An 18871-nucleotide genomic window follows, 5' to 3' on the forward strand; every position below is an offset into this window, starting at 1 on the left:
GCCAGCAGTAATGGGAAATCTTGATGCAAGACCCTTTAGAACAGGGCGAGACAAACAGTGAGCAAAGGTCATGTAGCTCCACGTTGGTGAGGTGGGATTTTCAGAGGCCAGTTAAGAGAAATAGGGCTTAGTGTGGATCTCTGGGTGCAACACTTACACCCTTAGCATAAAGAACCATGATTGGGGCAGATAACGTGTTTTGCTAAATTTACTGGAGTATTAGAACAGCAGATTTGACACTGTAAGTCAGCCAACTTTCAAAGTTACTGTTAGAGCCCCAACATGCCTATCAAATCACAAACGAATCTCTAACCTTTTCATGAAGCACTAGTTCATATGCCCACCTGACAGCAGGAGCACACTAGGTGATCTGACGCCTTTTAAATGAAGGTATTTGAAATCCCAGTCACTCTAGGGAGGATGGCCTGGCTACTGTGAGGAGATGGAAAGTTCTTTCTCAACCAGATTATTACATAGAGGTAGCTTTCTCCTCAATTTGGGAAGGTTATTTGTAGTCTAGTCATGAACAAGTCATCCCCTGTAGCCCTTTCAGGGCCAGCCACATTCTTCTTAGTTTTAGGCTCACCTGAACTCAAGCCAACTTTATCTTCTGCTGCATTCTTGTATCATCAGAAGTATGATGTGATATCTCAGCAGCCCTTATGAACAGCACATTCCAAGAATTTCATACTGACCTTTCACGCTCCATGACAGTAGGTGTTTCATACAAGAACACATTTCTCATGGAGATATTTGATCTGAAGACAAAAAGATTGTGTCCAACTTTCAAGTTCCCAGCTCTGCTAAGCTACAGGAACACATTCAATCACTTTGTATTCTTAACTCCTTTTCCTCCTTCCTACTGATCTTACACTGGTACTGTTGCTCTAATCCTGCTTTCATGGAAGGCTAAAAACCTCTGCCAATAGCTCCAACAGAAACAAGAGTTGTTCCAAATTTTAAGTGTAGGTTTTTAGAGGATTAGATTCCTCTGCTGCCCCCTGAGCTGTGGAGCCTGCCTTCTAAATCACAGCAGCCAACAAAATGAAGAGAATGCATTTCTCTCAGTACTGTTTATATTTCAAATCTCATTTGTATCTGCTGTTTTATGAGAGAGTCCATTGCAGCCCTGCACACCCTTCGTTCGTCAAGAATCAATTAAATTCAAGTAGACTATCGAACTTAACCTCATGCAAGATTTCAGCATTCCAAATGTAGCTCTGGACAAAAGGGTTTATGTCTCAGCCCACAAAGTCCTTATTCAGCTGTTAAGGCTAATTTGTCCCAAATCACACAATGTAGCCAGTGATACTGCTGAACAATGCCTTGTTCAATAGCTTCCAATGTTCTAACCCTGGCTCAAATTCTGAAAAGCATTGAGAACCCCCATTCCCATCACTTTCACTGAAATTTCAGTGACAGCAAGGTGTGCCTGGCAAAGTTTAGGACTAGGTCCTTTGGCTTGCTTATGGCAAATTATTTTCAGTGGTCATCTGGGAAACTAAAGCATTCCACAGTAACCTTGGCTGTTTCCTAGCTATACTCATACAATCAGTCCATCTCCAGCACAGCTCAGGAGGATTCAGCAAACCAGAGGTGCCAGAATAACACTTGTGACGCTGGCAGTCTTTCTTTGGGCAGACGTTGCTAAGATGCACCAAGAAAACAAAGGAGGGAAACTTCAGGCTACTGAGTGATGAGAGATGCAGACACACTGCAGTCATGCCTGGCCTTGTAGAGCACTTCAACATGTCCCAGGCAAATTCCTCACTCATCACGTTTGGCTTCTGGAGCTCTTCAGGACTGTGCCTCAATGCTAGGAACAGCAATGTCTCATTTTCATTACATCATTACAGAAGACAACAGCCCAGAAAAGCAGAAGGCCAAGGCTCAGTGTGGATGTGTGGCTATGTGGGGATCCTATGTGCTCCTTCCTGTTAAGGCATGGACTTTTGGGATGGCACTAGCCAGGAGAGCAGAGTGAGGAACACAACTGACCTATCACAGGACACCAAGATGATTTACCCATCTTCTCTGGCAATTGTTACAATACTGTCTCAGAGAACAGGTACCCAGCACTTGGTTCAAAGACAACCTTCCAGCCATACAATTTGTCTCACTAAACAACCAAAGCAGGCCGTCCACAATGGGCTGCTTTTCTACCTTTGTGGGTGCAAAAACTCCCCAAACCTGCTGACAAAACCACTCCAACACACACACCACTGCTTCCCTGAGTTACACAGGTGTATTTGTCAAGTGGTGCTTAACCTTTGCATTGGTTCACAGGAGATAAGCAGAAAGCCAACCTACCAGTCTGATGTTGTCTTCTGGGCGGAGCAGGATGAACATGGCCTGCAGGTGCTGCTGGAGATCCCCTGTGGGCAAGAGAGCAAGGTGAATGCACAAAAATGGTTTTAAATCACATGCAAGTTCCTGACTGTCCAGCCAGAGCAAATGTCCACCAAGAAACCTGACACGTCACCACAAGTGTCGTCACTGTCACTCCCACCTACTCAGAGATGGGAGTTTTGTCATCTCTTAGTCAGCTGCTCTTTGCTCCATGTGCTCACCTGCTCCTGTGTTACCACCTTCTTTCCTGCTAAATTCTGTTATCTTTTTAAACAGAAATAAACAGTGTTTTGGTACTCTTTGATCCTTTGATAGACAAGGCAAACGAGGTAGAAATGGACCCCGCCCCGTGGTTCAACATCTCCTTCTGCCACGTGCTCCAAACCAGAAATCTGCCGGTTTTTTTAGACCAGCTTATTATTCAGTGCAAAACTCCTACCCACGCAAACGTATCCTCTACTTGGAGTGAGATTTAGTCCCACCTTACAGCAGCAAGTGCCCACCCATGGTTGTGTGCCAACCCCACCCAAAAGCAGCTCAGAACTGCCACCTGAAAAATCAAACACCTGTAATTTTTAACTAGAAAACACTTGCAACACTCCAACGGGTGAGGCTGAGGAAAAATAAAAGAAAATTAAATTTACTGTGTGACTGTGATTTTAAGTCTCATTAAGAAGAGACAAGTGTCCCAGGTTCCTAAAACATCAAGCATTTCAAACACAAGTGAGATGCTCTGCTGTCAGCACTGCTGCACTGACTTCTCAGCACTACTCCTGGCGTGCAGAGAGCCAACATCTCCCCCTGAGTGTCAACCAGCAGCAACACCTCCTGCAACGGACTGGTTTTTCAATTATTATATGGAAAATTAATCAGCATTCCCAGAAAGGAGAGTGCAGGGCTGCCAGGTGGGTGGCACAGATCAGCAAGAAGAGGAGCCTTTACTCTTCCACCCTCTCCCACTCCCCCACAGCCAGAAAGCTGAGTTTAGGCAACACTCCAGGGAGCAAATATTCAGCAGGATCAGCTACAAGAACCTTTTCTAGGAAGACTGGCTTATCTCCCTGACCTCCCTTTCTGATTCACCAGTGGTGCTCGAATCCATGTTATATCACAGACTCTCAATAATAAGGAAACCTTGGACATGGAGCAGCATCCAGAAATACCAAAAAAGGGAAGGGGGAGAAAGGAAAGGCCAGTGGAGTACCTGGTTTCTAAGTGATTTTTGTAGCTGGTGGAAGAGCAGGGCTGAAGAGCTGTGCAGCCCCTCTCCGGATGGGACAGCAGCAACCTAGCATGGAGTGGGCTACACAGGACATTGCATTCCCTGCTCTCCTCTCTCTTCCTTCCTCCTTGAAACACATTTCAGCCTATAGAGAATGAGTCAATGCTCTGGGAATGCATTTTTAACTGGGGGTGGAAGAACTGAGGCACTCAGCAGTGCCAGGGAAATCACAAAGTATCACCGGCGACAAGCACCTGAAGCTGCTTCGTGCCCATGGACATTGTTCCCAGCACAGGAGAGGCTGGCACAAGCCTCCCTAAATAGCCATTATTTATGGAGATAGGGTATTCAGGAAGGCCAAGTCATCCATTAGATGCTTGTTCTGCCAGGAGTGCCATGACAGGATCTCCCCACGTCAACACCAGTGCAAAATCCTGACAGCACTGCTCAGTTCCAGCAAGCTCCAGCTACTACCACAGTGGGAATGGCCAAGAACTGTCTGTCAACAAGCAAAGGTCCCTCTGCACCTCCTGCCCACAGCCTGGAAGAGCTCAGTAAGTATTTGACTTGTGAAGCATCCACATCTTAGTTTGAAATGAAAGACACTTCACCTCAGCTTTCTCTCTCTCTAAAATGTAACAGTTCCCACCTATTGCTGCCATTAATTCAGAATCAGTTTAAGAGCCAAAATTTCCGGAGTTTAAAAAAACATCACCTGGGCTACAGGATTATTTCATTACTTAAAGAGAGGAAGTTTCCACGACAGCCCTTTCTGCAAGGCTCAGCCAAGGAGCTCCATTATCCTTCATCCTCACAAAGTTTACCACACTCCTGCCTGTTTCCCTGCCAGCCTTGCAATCTCCAGAGCTGGAAAGTAAAAGATTGCTTCCTTGGCCAGCTTTTATCGACTTGCAGCATTTTCAGCCCCAAACACACAAGGCATTTTGTAAACTTCCTGGATTAAGAAAAACCAAAGGAAAGGCTTTAACATGCCAGAATCAGCACAAAGATGTCACATCCTGTCCTGTGAAGAGCTGGCTTCGCTGGCATTCATGGCAGGGCTGCTGCTTCCTATCACATTGTCCTGCACGGAGCAGATGCTTTTGTTTCCTTGAGCTGGCAGGCAAGGTGCAAAGCATGGGCGAGGGTGGGATCTGAAAAGTGATTCACAGTATTCCAGAGATGGCAAAAGCCCCAGGGAAAGTTACATCCCTTTCTGGCCTCCTCCAGCGCTGTTTGTTGTGGAAAAGCAAGCCCACCATCCCACAGAAGTTTGCCAGGTGGCACAGGACCACCCAGGGAGAGGAGCATGGACAGCTGGTGCCATATCTAGTCAATCTGCCAATGATTTCCATTGATGGAGATGTGATTAGAGAAATGGGTGTGAGCATTAATTATTTCCTGTTACCCATTCACTCTTCACGCTGGATTCTAGCGCCTCTGATGAATTAAAAAGGCAGGTCAGGAGGGTCAGTCAGCCTTCCTAGAAAATGCTCTTGGAACCACTTGAAATACTATTGCATCCATAGGCAGCAATTCCATACTGGAAAGTTATGTCCGCTCTCCCTTCTAATTTTGTGTGCCAGAGATAAGTCACGACACACATGGGAATGGAAGCTGAGCATGGATTATCGGTGTCCCAGAAAGGAGGCAGCTGCACACACTGTGCCAGCCACGCTCTCCACATCACTGGTTTAATTCTGGTGGCACAGATGTTTTGCTCAGGAAGGTGACACACTGATGCCTTGGTGTCTTGGCCTGCTGATACTAGAAAAATTCACAGAAATCTGGTGCACACTAAGACCAAGGGACTCTTCAGTGAAACCTACAAGAACCATAAAATATTCTATAGCATTCCCATCACTTGACAGGCAGGGACACTGAGTAAAGGACAAGTACTGATGCCTCATTAAATCTCACCCTGTAAGCTGAAGAGACAGGAATAAAATAAGCCTTCTAAGAACAAAAATCCCACCCCTTAGGCAAGGCAGCCTCGGCAATACCAAACATCTCCCTGTAAGCAATTACAACACACCGGATTTGCTTCCTTGGCAATCTGGCTTCCAAGAGCTCTGAGCTGATTAGACAAGCAACTATTTTCCACCAAGGTCTCCAGACCTCATGCAAATCAGCTGGAGCGAGTAGATGAGGCAAGGAGAGAGACTCAACAGCTGTTTGTGCTGCCTTGCAGAGGTTCACCAGGAAAGCCACCCTGTGGGTCTCCTTGGTGAGGCAAAGCCAAGGCAGCAGTGCCAGGGGGAGATCTGGGCTTTAGCAATGGACTTTGGAGAGATTAAAAACCAAGACAGGCCAAGAGAAACTTTTAAATAACTTCTGACTCTACTTTAATGCTAAAGGACATTTCACTGCATTCTCGACCAGAAAGGCCAACTTTAAATTAAGTTTCAGAACATTTTCTTTTGACAACTGGTAATTAATGCATCTCACCAAAGCAATTTGGGTACCGCTTGTGCTATGTTTGAGTGGAAGTATATAATTAAATGCCTTCTGACTTAAACTTCTTCTATAAATATGTTTGCAAACAGATTCTGAGGTGGCCAGTCATCACATACGTAACTCCGACAGATGCAGAGGTGGATGACAGTCTGATGGTGTCAAAGTACAAAGGGATCTACACCTGGAACCAAACCAAATCACGTTTTTCCTGGTTATTTTCTGCAAAGCACGTTGACTCCTGTGTGTTTCTATCTCTGTTCCATTTGCAAAAGTCTGAAGGTCTCAATTTTTTTTTTTCCAGCTGATTGCTTTATGGAAGGGAAAATCCCCACACTGATCTGATGCCTGTAAAACACCATCCATGATCAACCACCATGAACCTGAACCATCCACCATCAACCACCTACCCTGAAATGTTTGAGTTACAGTATTCAGAGTGAGTTTTCAAAGAGAGTCAAAGCAAAAACTCAAATCAAACTTCCAGCAGATAAGGGAGGCGGAAATATAACCGACTGTATTACTCACTCAGCTCACACCTCTGAGAAGTCACACTGACTTTGCTCACAGGTTTCCTCAGCCCCACGTGGAGGTAAGTCAGGTAAGCCTCCTCCCTTTCCTCCATCATAACCAGTTAGTCTCAGATTAGGAACGATCATTATTCACCCCATATCACAACCTCAGGTTTGCCAGTGCAGTGCAGGAAGGTCTTGGAAGGCAATCCTCCCCTCCCTCTCTCATACTAAAATTACAGGAGGATATTTTGGAGGGCAGTTATTCTCAACTCTCCACCATGCCATGAGTTTTGCCCTGATGTCACTCATTTGTTTGATGATCCTGTTTGAACAGGAGAGTTCTGAAACCTTCCTTCCTTCCTAACCTACAGGTCAGGCTTTAATACACACATGGGCCATACAAACGTGTGTCATCAGGTGAGAATGAGCTCAAGAAAGGTGGACTCTGAAACAAGAGGGAGCAGACAAGCCCCAGCCATCGATACCACATTTTACCTGCATGTTTGTTGCGCCTGTGACTGATCCTGGGAGTGGATGACCCATTTCCTCGTGGCAGGAAGAGAGCTGCACCTTTCACAGTGAGGAAGCTTTCACTGATGCTGTAAGGGGAGAGAAACAGGGAGTGAGGAGAACTGTCTCGTCTTGTCTTTAAAAAGGAAAAAAGCAATAAACAATATAGGTTCGAGGCACTGAATGCATGCTCTGTTCCTTTGCAAGGAGATGATTTAGACCAAATTATTCTGTTGGTAAAGAACTTTCCCCCCCCCATGCAAGTATTGCAAACATTCAAAGCATAACAGAACAACACAAACAGAGAAACACTGAAAAGCAGAACACATGCTGGTGCCACTCTGCCTGCAGAGGTGCAACCTGAGCAGGCAGAGGGGATTAACCTATGGCTACATTTTCGATTTGAAAGTCAAGATGACAGATCCACATTTCTAAATGGTGATGAATAGAACAAGCCCACGCATCTGGGTAATTACGGACTCTGTTAACCCTGAGCTTTGTGGTTCAGACACAGCTGATGCCCTGCAGAAACAAATGTCTTCCTTCAGCAGTTAGCCAAAAGAAAATTAGTGTACACAACAGATTAAGAAATCATAAAACTACTCTCTATGAGTTGCACGATGATTAACTCTCAAAGACTTATAAATTACAAGCAGAAACTGTAATGCTGTTGAAATCAGACATCACTTTATGGTCTGATTTTGCCCTTTCTGAAGTCACATGAGGGGCAATAAAGAATTCTCAAGTACTGAGGAACAGCTGGTGTTTTAAGGACATCTTCCATTCGTTTTCTTGGAGATGCTGTAGTTCGTGGAAAAAGCAAGACACACTCCAGATTCTGCAATTCAGCCATCCTGTTGCATACTCGAGGGTTCCTGCTTTTCTCAGAATTGATAAGACAGTCCTACAGGCTTTGAAAAAAGCCAGAAACAATTCTCCAGTCAACAGGATGGTTGATTAATATGATAAGACAGGATGGGAGAGTCCCTGGCATCGTGCATCCTAGCAGCCCCATGCTTTGAAAAAGATGTTGGCTTGTCCTTCAACTGAGCAAGAGACTAAGAACTTATTCCTTTCTCTCCTTGAAGAAATATCAAACCCAGTTAGTTATTCCCTTCCTCTAAGGGATGAGGACTGGGAAATGAATAGAGTAAAAAGCCCTGCCATGTATTTTCATTATTTGAGGTTGACTGCTTTAGCAAAGGCTTTTCCGACTACATTTTTATAAGCACAAGAATTACAAAAGCTTGTGTTAAAGTTGGATTTCCCCCTAAGCTCAAGCACATTTCTGGGCACCTCTCCATTTTGCTGCTGGGGATGTAAAAATTAAGTTTTCCAAGCTCCAGTAAAGCAGATGCACAGAGTCAGAAAGACTTTTCTCAGGGCTGCAGCACATCCCAATGTTTAGACTGTGCTGCCTGTCATACCCTCAGCACCCCTGAGTGACAAAGTTTCTCCCAGGAATTTTCTTCTAAAATTGAACCAGATGTCAAACATGATCTGGGTGTTTCAACAAAACCAGAATTTCAAAAAGGAGAAAATCACTCATATCAAATTAAAATGTATCAGAGCTCTCTAGCTATACTAAAGATAAAACCAAAAAAATACTAAATTCATTGGGCACACTGAACATGTTTCCTCAGACCATTCTCACATTAAAAAAAATGACTGAGCCTTTCTAGCTTTTGCTGACAAATAAATCCTCTGAAAGTTCTCAAGCTACAGTTTCCTACAGACTGAACTAGAGAAACACTGAGTTATCTTAAGGACACTTAAAAAAACCAGTAATAGTATTATTAATGATAAAAATAAATTCTCTTCCTCCCATTATAATTTCACCACAGAAGAAAACTGTTAAAAGATGTTAGGCTGCAGAGGAGGAAAAAGAATTCAGCACTCACAGACAGCTTTCACACAGTTAATTTTATCAGCAAAGCCAACAACTAATATTAGCAGTCCTTTAGCTTGTGCCTGAGGTTTCCCCCAGAAGGTGGAATTAGCAACTATTTTTAGTGGATAATGCAGCATGTAGCTAAGAGGGCCAGGAGGTTAAAAATCTTCTCAATTCCATCACTTTCTCTTATCACCAGCTCTCAGCCACCAGCCTGGAAAGGAAAGAGCAGCAGAACTAAAGAGATTCCCACCAGCTGCATCCTTCCAGGAGGCCACCTTCCCTCCTAAGGCCAGGGGAGCCTTGTTTTGGGCCATTAACCACGGGCTGTAAGTGTAACTTGGTAGGACTAGGGAAAGGGAAAGTAATTTCCCATACAAAGGGCTGGAACAGCTGAAGAATGTGGCAAAGCAGATCGTTCTTGTGGAACAAGGAGGTCAGGCAGGGAGGGCAGCACCTCCCACAGGGCAGGAGATGGCCATCAGCACTGCTGGGAGAACAGCAGATCCGTGGAGACGAGAGCCTTGTGCCAAATCCAGCTGTGGGGACACTCACTGTGCAGCCAAGGCACATTATTGGCACTCTTGGCATCACCTGCCCTGAATTCTAACCCCAGATGCATCAGTATCCAGAAATGAAATCCATAATACACACACACACACAACAAAGCCCTTGTTCTAAGACTCAAGCAACAAAGAAAATACTGGGAGGAAAGGCGACAAATTTATAGGAAAATCCAAGTAGCTCTACTATTAAATTCAGCAGATGCTCACTTTAGAATGCATTACAGTAGCAAAAAAAAAAAGCAATCACTGGCCTAACATCCTCTGTGTCACACACAGATGGCTGCCCCATTTGGGTCCATTCTGCCTAGACAGTCCCTGCCACAATCTTTACCTAAAAAATCATATTTCAGGGCAAATTCGCCTTTGGATAGTGTCCTGATAAGTAAGGAGAAAGGATTCCTCAGGTGGGACACTAACAGCAGGCCCTAGTCTGCACACTTCAGAAACACAAAAGGTAGAAAAGATGAGTGTGAAAAGGCAATTAGGGCTCCAAAAAAGTGTTGCCATCCACTACTGATTTCACTCTGCTGACAGCTCGATGGCTCCCAAGTGTAATGTGGGCTTTGAAACACTTGACAAAATCTGGCTTGCCAGAGCCTACGGGAGCTTCAGTGCTCTTTGAAACAATCTCCTGGAACAGACTGGTGTTAAAAGACACTCAACGTGGTTAGGGGAGAAGTTGAGCCCAGGACAGCAGAAGACAAGGAGCCAACTTGGCAGAGGTAACAAAGCTGAGCTGTGTTTTATCAGCACCCCAGGCTCGTCATCAGCCCTCTGCACTGCACAGCAGGTTTTCTCAGGAGAAGACTTTCTTGGGACATATCTAGGAAAGAGTTCACACATCCTCAGCACTACAGTCAGGGGGAAAAAAAACCCTTCTGTTTCATGTTCACCTCTGCAGTGAAGCAGCAACCTCAAGGCCACCACTGATATGCTATTTGTAATTCCTTGCTCACTGGGAAGAGAACCAACGCAAGCACAAGACTTAGGCAACTCCTACGGAAATTGCTACTTGTACCAATTTTTCTCCCAGGCAGAAAAGATTTTGTAGAAATTGTACAAGTCACATCAGAACTATTTAAAGCCTTTTTCACAAAAAGCACAGACATTGCTCTCAGAAAGCTGTTTCTAACCAGCAGTAACAGCAGGAAACAGAAGTGATTCCCATGCCCCCTGATTTGCTGCCCAGGGCTGAGCTCCTCGTGCACAAGGAAATCACTGCATGGTTCAAACCAAATTCTCCTTATGCTACAAAATGAGATCCACATAGAACTTACGATGGCAAACAAATAATAAACGTCTTCCCAGCTGTTACACTGCACAGCTCTGTTCATAAACTGCAGGCACAAACACCAAATACACTGATTTGAGGACACAAGAGAGACAGAGTTACTGATTTAGGGACAATGCCAAAGAGATGTGGTAACATAAATTACTGAATGCATTGCCATGACCCTCTAGATCCCCTTGCACCCCCCAGCCAGGAGACAGGTGAATCTGCACCACCCACCAGCTTCAATGAGAAATTTTCAGTCCTTGGTGTTAAATACTCCGAAAGAAATCTCACAGTTTTCTTTGAAACTGCTTCACAACGAAAGGAGAAAAAACCTTTTTGGAATAAGGCAAGGAGGCACCTGCACAGCTTCTGGCAATGTTTTATCCTAATAAACACTTAATTAAGTTATTGCGAGCCTGAGGATGACTTTCCAGAAGTCGGCTCTCCTTACTCATGAGAGCAGCTCCTTTACAGCAGGCTCTGTCCTGTCCAGCCCAGCCCTTGGTGGGGCACTTGCCAAGTAGCACAACCAGAGAGTTGGCATCATTCCCTGAGAGGCTCGGCAGGAGAAGTCCTTCCATCCACATCCTCCCACACAGAGCACAGGAACAGGTCAGCGTGGCAAGGGGCAAAACCTCCTCATGCTGTGACCTCCTCACAGCCATGCCCAAGGCAAAGGGGCACTGCAGGGAGGGCACATCCTCCCACCCTGTTCACCCTTATCCTTTGAAGAAATGGGAGACTGAAAAGTGATGGTGAGGGAAATGAAGATTTCAAAGTACTTCACAACTGAATGAAAGTCCACTACCTGTGTAATTTACAGAAATACAAACACAATTTATTTCAGCTGCAGGTATTCATTAACTGGAGCCCTGCAGAAAAATGCTCAGAAGCAGCATCCTAACAAAGCGGAGAGACTATGCTGAGTAGCTCCCCATGACAAGAGAGTTGTGCAGTTACCACAGAGACTTCCAACTCCTGAGCAAAAGAGTTTTTCTGAAAGGGCACCTCTCGGGACACAACCACTACCCAGCAAAAGTTCTGCAAACACAGGCAGCTGCCCAGCAGAACTGTGCACCACCAGGAAGGGCTTCCAGTTTCCAATCTACTTGCAGGACATACCCTTCCCCTCCATCAGCTGGTCAAACCAAAGGCAAAGAAAAGCAAAGCAGAAACAGTGATGAAACAGGCAGGCAAGTGTGACAGTAAGGAATGACACAAGTGAAGCCTGGCATTGACAACCTGGGAGCATCAGCAGCCCAAGCTCTGAAAATGGGAAGTGTCAATGCAGACATGGGTCTGAAACACTGGGGATACCAGGTGGGACCCTGCTCTACCAAACACTGCTGGTGTGTACAGGGAAAGGCATCTCAAGAGCCAGCAGTTAAACAAGGCAGGGAAGAGATGCAGTATAGGTGTCTATCAGGAAGTGAAAAAAACCCATCATGTGCCCAGCTCTCTCCTGTCCTTAAGCCAGGCTGCTCCCTCAAGAGCCCCCTAGATTTTCCTCTAACATGAGTAGCCAATGCTGCCTTGCACATCTAAACTGCCAGCTCAGCTCTATCATCTTCCCTTAATCCAGAGGCTGCCAAACACAAACCCAAGGGAAAACCCAAAATTCCAAGGCTGGCAGGAGTGGCACAGTCAGTACTTAGCTCATTCCCAAGGCGTGGAAGGAGGCAGGGAGGGCAGCCAGGGACATGTGAGTGAGCTCTGGAGCAGTCAGGACTCTCCCTGCAAGAGCAGCAATTCCCCTGCAGTCCCACAGTCAAGGTTACAACAGCAGCTGGGTGCACAGCTGGATTATGTGCAGCCTGGCAGCCCAGGGCGCTGCTCCATCAAGCCACCAGATAAAAGCATTGCATTCCTCCAGCAACCCTCCCCAGGGAAGTGTCTCTTTCACCTTCACTGTAGTTTGTTTTTCAATAAACAACATCCCCACTTCCCTTGTTTACTTTTTAAAGCACCTTGTTTAATAACCGCCAACAGTGTTAATGAATTAAATGGAAGGAAGCAATGCCTGGCTTCCAGTTTAAGCCTTTGCTCCTAGGCAAGGGATGAATGTGCTTGATTCTCTTCATACAGAGGCCAGATCTCAGTGCTGTGTAAAGCACAATACCAGGTACTAATAAAGAAAACCCACCAAAACCCTACCATAACAACAGGGAAAATGAAAAGGCAAGGATAACTCAGGATTGCCCTGCACTGACATTTGTATTAACAGGGTCAGCTGTCAGCACACACAGACAAGTCCAGGCTTCTCTGATACTCAAAACAGAAACAAAGTCAGTGCTGAGCAAAACAAGAGCCACAACTTACCGAAAAGGGGTCAGCCACACTGTCAACAGAGGTGACACCAGCGAGGGCAGGGAGAGAAAAGGGAAGTGGGTTCTCCACCAAAGGCCATCTCTCACCACTCAGCACTTTTGCAACTTAAGAAACAGTCCAAGGAGAAAAACAAACCAAGCGTGGGAACCCACTTGGGCTCAGAGGTTTGACGCAAACTGCATTTTTAGCAACATCTGCATTTGTGCCTTTTTCTTTTTTTTTGAAAAAGGAACTGTCTGCAGGCACTTCCTCTACTCCAAGGTGGGGCTCCCTGGAGAGAGAACTCAGCTGCCATGACAAAGACAGGCATCATCATAGAAAGAGCTGCAATACCAACTCTTACTCATCCACATGAACTTATCCCTTCTCACCAGCACCAAGTCACCTTTTCCCTTACTTTGGGCTCCAGTATGGACAACCTCTGAAACCAAAACAACCACACTCAGACACAGTTTCAGAGATGGGAAGAAACCAGCCTCAGGTCATCCCACCAGACTGTGGGGAGCTTCGATACTCCACTCAACACCCGAATGAGTTACCAGTCTACAAATCACACCCACTGCTGGAACGAACCATGACATGTCATTATTGCCCCTCTGCCACCAGATAATTTGAAATAACTGCAAATTTCAGTCAGAGCCTGGGCAGCCCGGAGAAAGCAGTGGCATCCTTTGGAGACTGCATGGAAGACAACAGCTCTGAGCTGAGAAACTTATCCCTGCCAGAAACTCATCCCTGCCTGGCTGCCGGCAAAGGGAGCAACAACAGCTGCTGTTTGCAGCCCGAGTTTTCAGCCCACGCAGCTGCGATGGGGCTGCACTGTGCCGAGACAACCCCAACCACCTGCAGCATTCCTCTGCCTCCCGATGCCCTCACTGTGCAGGGCTGAGCTTTGGATTTATATTCAATGTATTCCCTCACAGGCAGAGGTGGGATTTATTCGTTACAGGCAAAGGAAAGAAGACTGGGTTTTGTTTTAAGCTGGACAACGTTTTATAGTCTCTGATGGAAGTGAAAGTCCATGTGGGTTTCCTGTTCCCCCCACACACTCCTGGCCTAGGGATGAACGAGCTCAACACACAAACTCCTAAAGCAAAGGCAATGCAGGCAGAGCCCTGGCACAGGCACCAGCTGCCTCCTCAGCAGCCAGCCATGTGCCCAGCCTGCTGCCGGCAGCTCCAGATTAGGTTTCACTGGGCTGCTGCTCAGCGTGTGCTCCTACAGTAGCTCTGACACAACCCTCCCTGTGTCACCTCCCTGCCAAGCCTGTCCCCATCGCTTCCTGCCAGCGCTCGGAAGGCAGGGAATGTCCTGGTTCTGAGGATGGGGTGAGGGAGATGTGCCGAGTTGAGTTGTGCCTGTTGTCACCACCAAGAAACAGCACAGACTGCGGGGACATCCCGCTGACACCAGGTCACCAGGTAATGATTTATTTCAAGGAATATGGACCTGGGCACAGGCTGTAGGATCACCATGGCAATGAGGAAGGGAGTTAAGCAGGGACGAATTTAAGTTATCACAGACTGAAACAGATGCAGTTTTCCACACAGCACGAATAACAAAAAGCTTTACTGCCCACCTCCCTGGCTATGCAACACTGAGGGAGTCCCAGCAAGGCACGTGTTGGTGGCCCTTGTTCAGCCTCCAAGGCAGCTTCAGAGAATCTACCCAGAGAGAAAGAAAAATATTCCAAAAAGCAACAGCAAAACAAGTTGTGCAAACAAAGCTCTGATGTCTCTGGAATTTGAGACTGAAGATATGCACAAAATCGTTCTTCCTGCAGCCCAAGCACGGCAGTTCATGGACTAGAAAGGGGGTGGCTAACACAATTAGGATGCTGATTAAGAAATCCAGGCACTTGGTGTTTACAGAAGAAATCTGATTCTCTGCACTTTTTAAAACAAGAGACCCAGACCGGAAGTGAGACCATGAAAGGAATTTGTTTTACATGATAGTCCCCAAAGGCTTCCAGGTCTCCAAGTCAAGACATTCCCAGATGAAAGCTCTACATGACATTCTTCTTGTGCTATATACTGTTTAAACATCTCTGGGCATTTTTAATGCATACCACTGGGTTCATGGAGCAGGACAGCAATACCCAGGAGAACACTCCACAGCCATGCTCCTACCAGCCCAGCCTGCCCAAACTGAGCCAGCTGCTCTGGTACCGACAAAATGCTTTCAAATATGTTCTTAAAAACACTTCAATCAACTTCCTAAGGAAAATCTATCACGTCAAGGACCAGATAAAAATAACCACCAGCTTTTTGATTAGTTATCCTCAGGTAGAACAACCCTCTGATTGACACGTACTTATCTTTTTTCTCTCCTAATTAACACAGTCCATGTTGATTATCTTTAAACCACAGTAATCTCCTCTGCCACCAGAGTTTGAAAGCATTGCTTCATACACAATACGTTTCTTTTTAAACCTTAAATGACAGCTGACAGACCCTGGAGCATTTGATTAACAGCCGGGTCTCTCCCCACTACATTTAAACACGTTTAAGACACGTTTATTTTACAATAAATTTTTATGCCAATCTCCCTACGTGTCACTGTCACAGACCTGACCATGTTTGGCCTGACTGGCAGCGTCCTGCAAGAAGGACCCATCTGCTTTAAATACGACTGTAACACAAGTCACAGGAGACACACTGAGGTCAACATACTGTCCCTCCCTGCCACAGCCAAGTCCAGGGTCCCCTATATTTAGACAAAGTATGTCCAGCACTTTACAGATGGAAGGAGATCACTGACTTGCCAGAACCACAGCAGCGCTGGCTGTCTCCCCAAGATGGGAGTGACCAGGAGCTGACAAGTCCCCAGTACCCTGTGCCCCCCATTCCCACCCCAGCAGCCACATCTCCCCCAGGCACAGCCCCAGGATATGACTGCTCAAGGAGGATGTGGCTCCATCTTCTTCTGGTCACAGTGGATGTGGCCAGCACTGAGCATGGCTGTGGTCAGCCAGGGAGCACAGGTCCTGCAGCCTTGAGAAGTGGAATTGTGCCAGGACTGGGCTCTGCAACCACCCCAACCAGGGCATGGGGTGGAGGAATTACGCTGGGGAAGCTGCCTGGCTCTGATCACAGCCTTGTTGGCTGCCCTCAGTAAATACATTAACAGACCCCTGTAAATAGAGCACCAAAACAAGGACCACTCTGTCTCTACACAAAGAAATCAATGCTGAATAATAAGCCTTTTCCTCTTGCTAAGAAGAAGCAGATGCTTGTTTACCAAAAGCATCAAAAATCATCAAGAGGCTGTTGGATTTGACTCATAAAAATATAGAAGGAAGTTATTTGTTCAGTATTTTAACTTCTGCAGCACTCAGCACTTTCAATTTTCTCTCATTCTTATTGCATCCTCCCCATGCAATGGTATTTGATCCCTGAATGACAGTTTCCAGCAGGAACAGTAAAATCGGTTTAGGAACGACTGTCCCTTCAGATTAGCAAAAAGGACAGCCAGCAGCAGCCAGTGATGTGAGATGGTTTGTGGGCTGTTTCAGAGAGAACTGCCACGTGCCAGGTTTCTTTCAATAGATTTTGATTTGAAACTGGTAGTCACAGGGAGTTTTACCTGTTGTGCTGACACAGCCTGTAATCGGGCCATTGATCTGCTCCCACTTGCCAATACGCCAGAGACTTTATTTTAGGGAATAGGGAATCTACAATTAAGGGAATACAAACTTAAATGTGGCTCCAACTAATAACTTGAAATTTTAATCAGCTAGAAGTGAGGAAACATCAAAGACAAAGGATCAGAAACATTTTATAGTTGGAACAGTTTAACGGATTCTGTGCTTTCAATCCAAGGCAACACTTAGAAGGGCAGTTCTTTGCACAAAACAAGGTCAATACAAACTTCAGATTCGATAAAAAGCTGCAAACCAAGTAAGAAAAACAGCTTCACTTTGGGTTAACCAACCCACCATTGAGGGAATGGGGTAACTCAGCCTGTAGAGATAAGGCTGCCTGCCCCCAGGAGCTCAGACCATGCACACCCAGCACAGCACACCTACCCTGACAGCAGCCACAAAACCCACAAAAACCCCACAAAAAACATCCTGCTGGTTTAAGTGACAATCAGCCTCCAGAGCCATCAGGAAAAGCTCTCCAAATCAGACCATGAGATATAATTATGATCCATTTCAAAATGCAAGCTCAGCATCACTTTCCAATCCAACTCTTCCTCCCGCGGATGTTACAAGTTCTTCCTGGAGACAACATCCCTTGTGACTCTGCTTTTTCTTTTGGTGCTCTGAATAGGGATCAGCTTACCAGGAGTCCTTTATGCCCGAAATAATTTCCATTAATCACTCACCATACACCACTTTAAACAGAAGCTGACAGACTGTGAGATGTCTAACACCAGCACAGCATCTCCCAACTTAAATAAAAGCTGAAACGAAGGGCACCCTAAGAGGCAAAAGCAACTGGGAGATTTTTAAACAGGAGGCAAGAAAACTTCTTCAAAATGTTCCTAAGAATTTCAATGTTTTTACATGGCTACTTTAAATACAAGCAGGGAAGCAGTACTGTGAACCATCCGTTCTTCATGGTATCTGCTCACAAAAAAAAGTGAATTAAAGGAAAAACAGTACCGTGCTTCATTCTGAAGCATCGCCCTGCAGTTTTGCATTTGTGATTTCTCAGCACAGCTGCAAATTAACCAACTCTTTTAGCACCTTCATGCAACTTTCAGTTGAAGGGGATATCAATGCTTTACTTCAAAATGCATATAAAGGAGTTTTTAACTCAACATAAAAACCCTGCAAAGTTTTGCTGACTAAGACTCAGACTGGAAACACATTAAATAAAGTTTTATTTTACAGGAGTTTGAACACCGAAAAGTAGAGAATCCAGTTATGTTTATCCCTGCAAAAGCCAGGTGCTAAATTTCAGCAGAATTAGCACTTTAAGCAGTTTGGCAGCCAATTTTCTGTGGTTAACTCAAGTCTTCGTATTTCCTAAAAGCATGGAAACCCCTTTAAAAACCGCACATTAAAGTAGAAAGACCATCAGAATACTAAACACTGCTACGTACCACAGACCTAGCAAAGTCTCTAACAAGAACACAGTGTACTTTAGGGAAAAGGCTCTTAAACAGCTTTTTAAAAGGCTCCAGAATAGATATTTGCTTAATTTCAAGCTAGAGAGCCTCTGATGGAACATTTCATGATGTACTCGAAAGAACTAAGGACAAAAAAAGTCAGGAAGATTACAGCAGTGTCAAGGTTTTGCTGGTGGCTGCTGGGAATCTGGGTGATGTCCTGGCCCATCTCCTGACCCTGCTCTCCAAAATTCAGCTCCTGGGTTGGCTCAAACATACTGGAGCACAGAGGGAGAGCTGGGCACACATCAGTCCCATTCACACACACTGCACACAGCATCACCCACTTCTGGGGTGGATGTTTGTGTCATCCCCACTTCCTACCGAGGCACATGGATATTCCTATTTTGCTTTCTTGCAATTTTCTTATCATGGCAAGCCAACAGGAGGGCTAGAAATGGTGCTGACAAACTGTTTGTTTTTATTTAGACTAACTGGCTTTTGGTCTTTGCGCCACAGAGGAATGCGGCTGTTCCACTTTGCATTTGTTTTTTGATTTCTCCATCTCTTTTACAAAGCAAATAAAGGGGGGGAAAAAAAACAACAAACCAAGCCTAGCAATAACAACAACAAAGCCAGTGACAAGCTCTTCACACAACACCATGCAATGAGCCCTTAAAAAAACATAACAAACTAAACAAA

At 45.5% G+C, this 18871-nt stretch overlaps 1 protein-coding gene across 5 annotated transcripts in view; it reads right to left on the reverse strand.

Annotated features, from left to right (window-relative positions):
• Positions 1-18871, reverse strand: part of SSH2 (slingshot protein phosphatase 2) — a 97372-nt gene that overhangs the window by 25724 nt on the left and 52777 nt on the right. For all 5 annotated transcript variants that reach the window (XM_085078364.1, XM_085078363.1, XM_085078367.1 and 2 more), the window contains 2 exons: positions 7036-7139; positions 2311-2375 (listed from right to left, as the gene is read on the reverse strand). In XM_085078364.1, the coding sequence (XP_084934490.1) occupies positions 2311-2375; positions 7036-7139 (169 nt within the window). The remainder of the gene's footprint in view (positions 1-2310; positions 2376-7035; positions 7140-18871) is intronic.

Source organism: Lichenostomus cassidix, chromosome 19 (assembly GCF_008360975.1).
Source record: "Lichenostomus cassidix isolate B80296 chromosome 19, HeHo_3.0, whole genome shotgun sequence".
Classification (NCBI taxonomy): Eukaryota; Metazoa; Chordata; class Aves; order Passeriformes; family Meliphagidae; genus Lichenostomus; species Lichenostomus cassidix.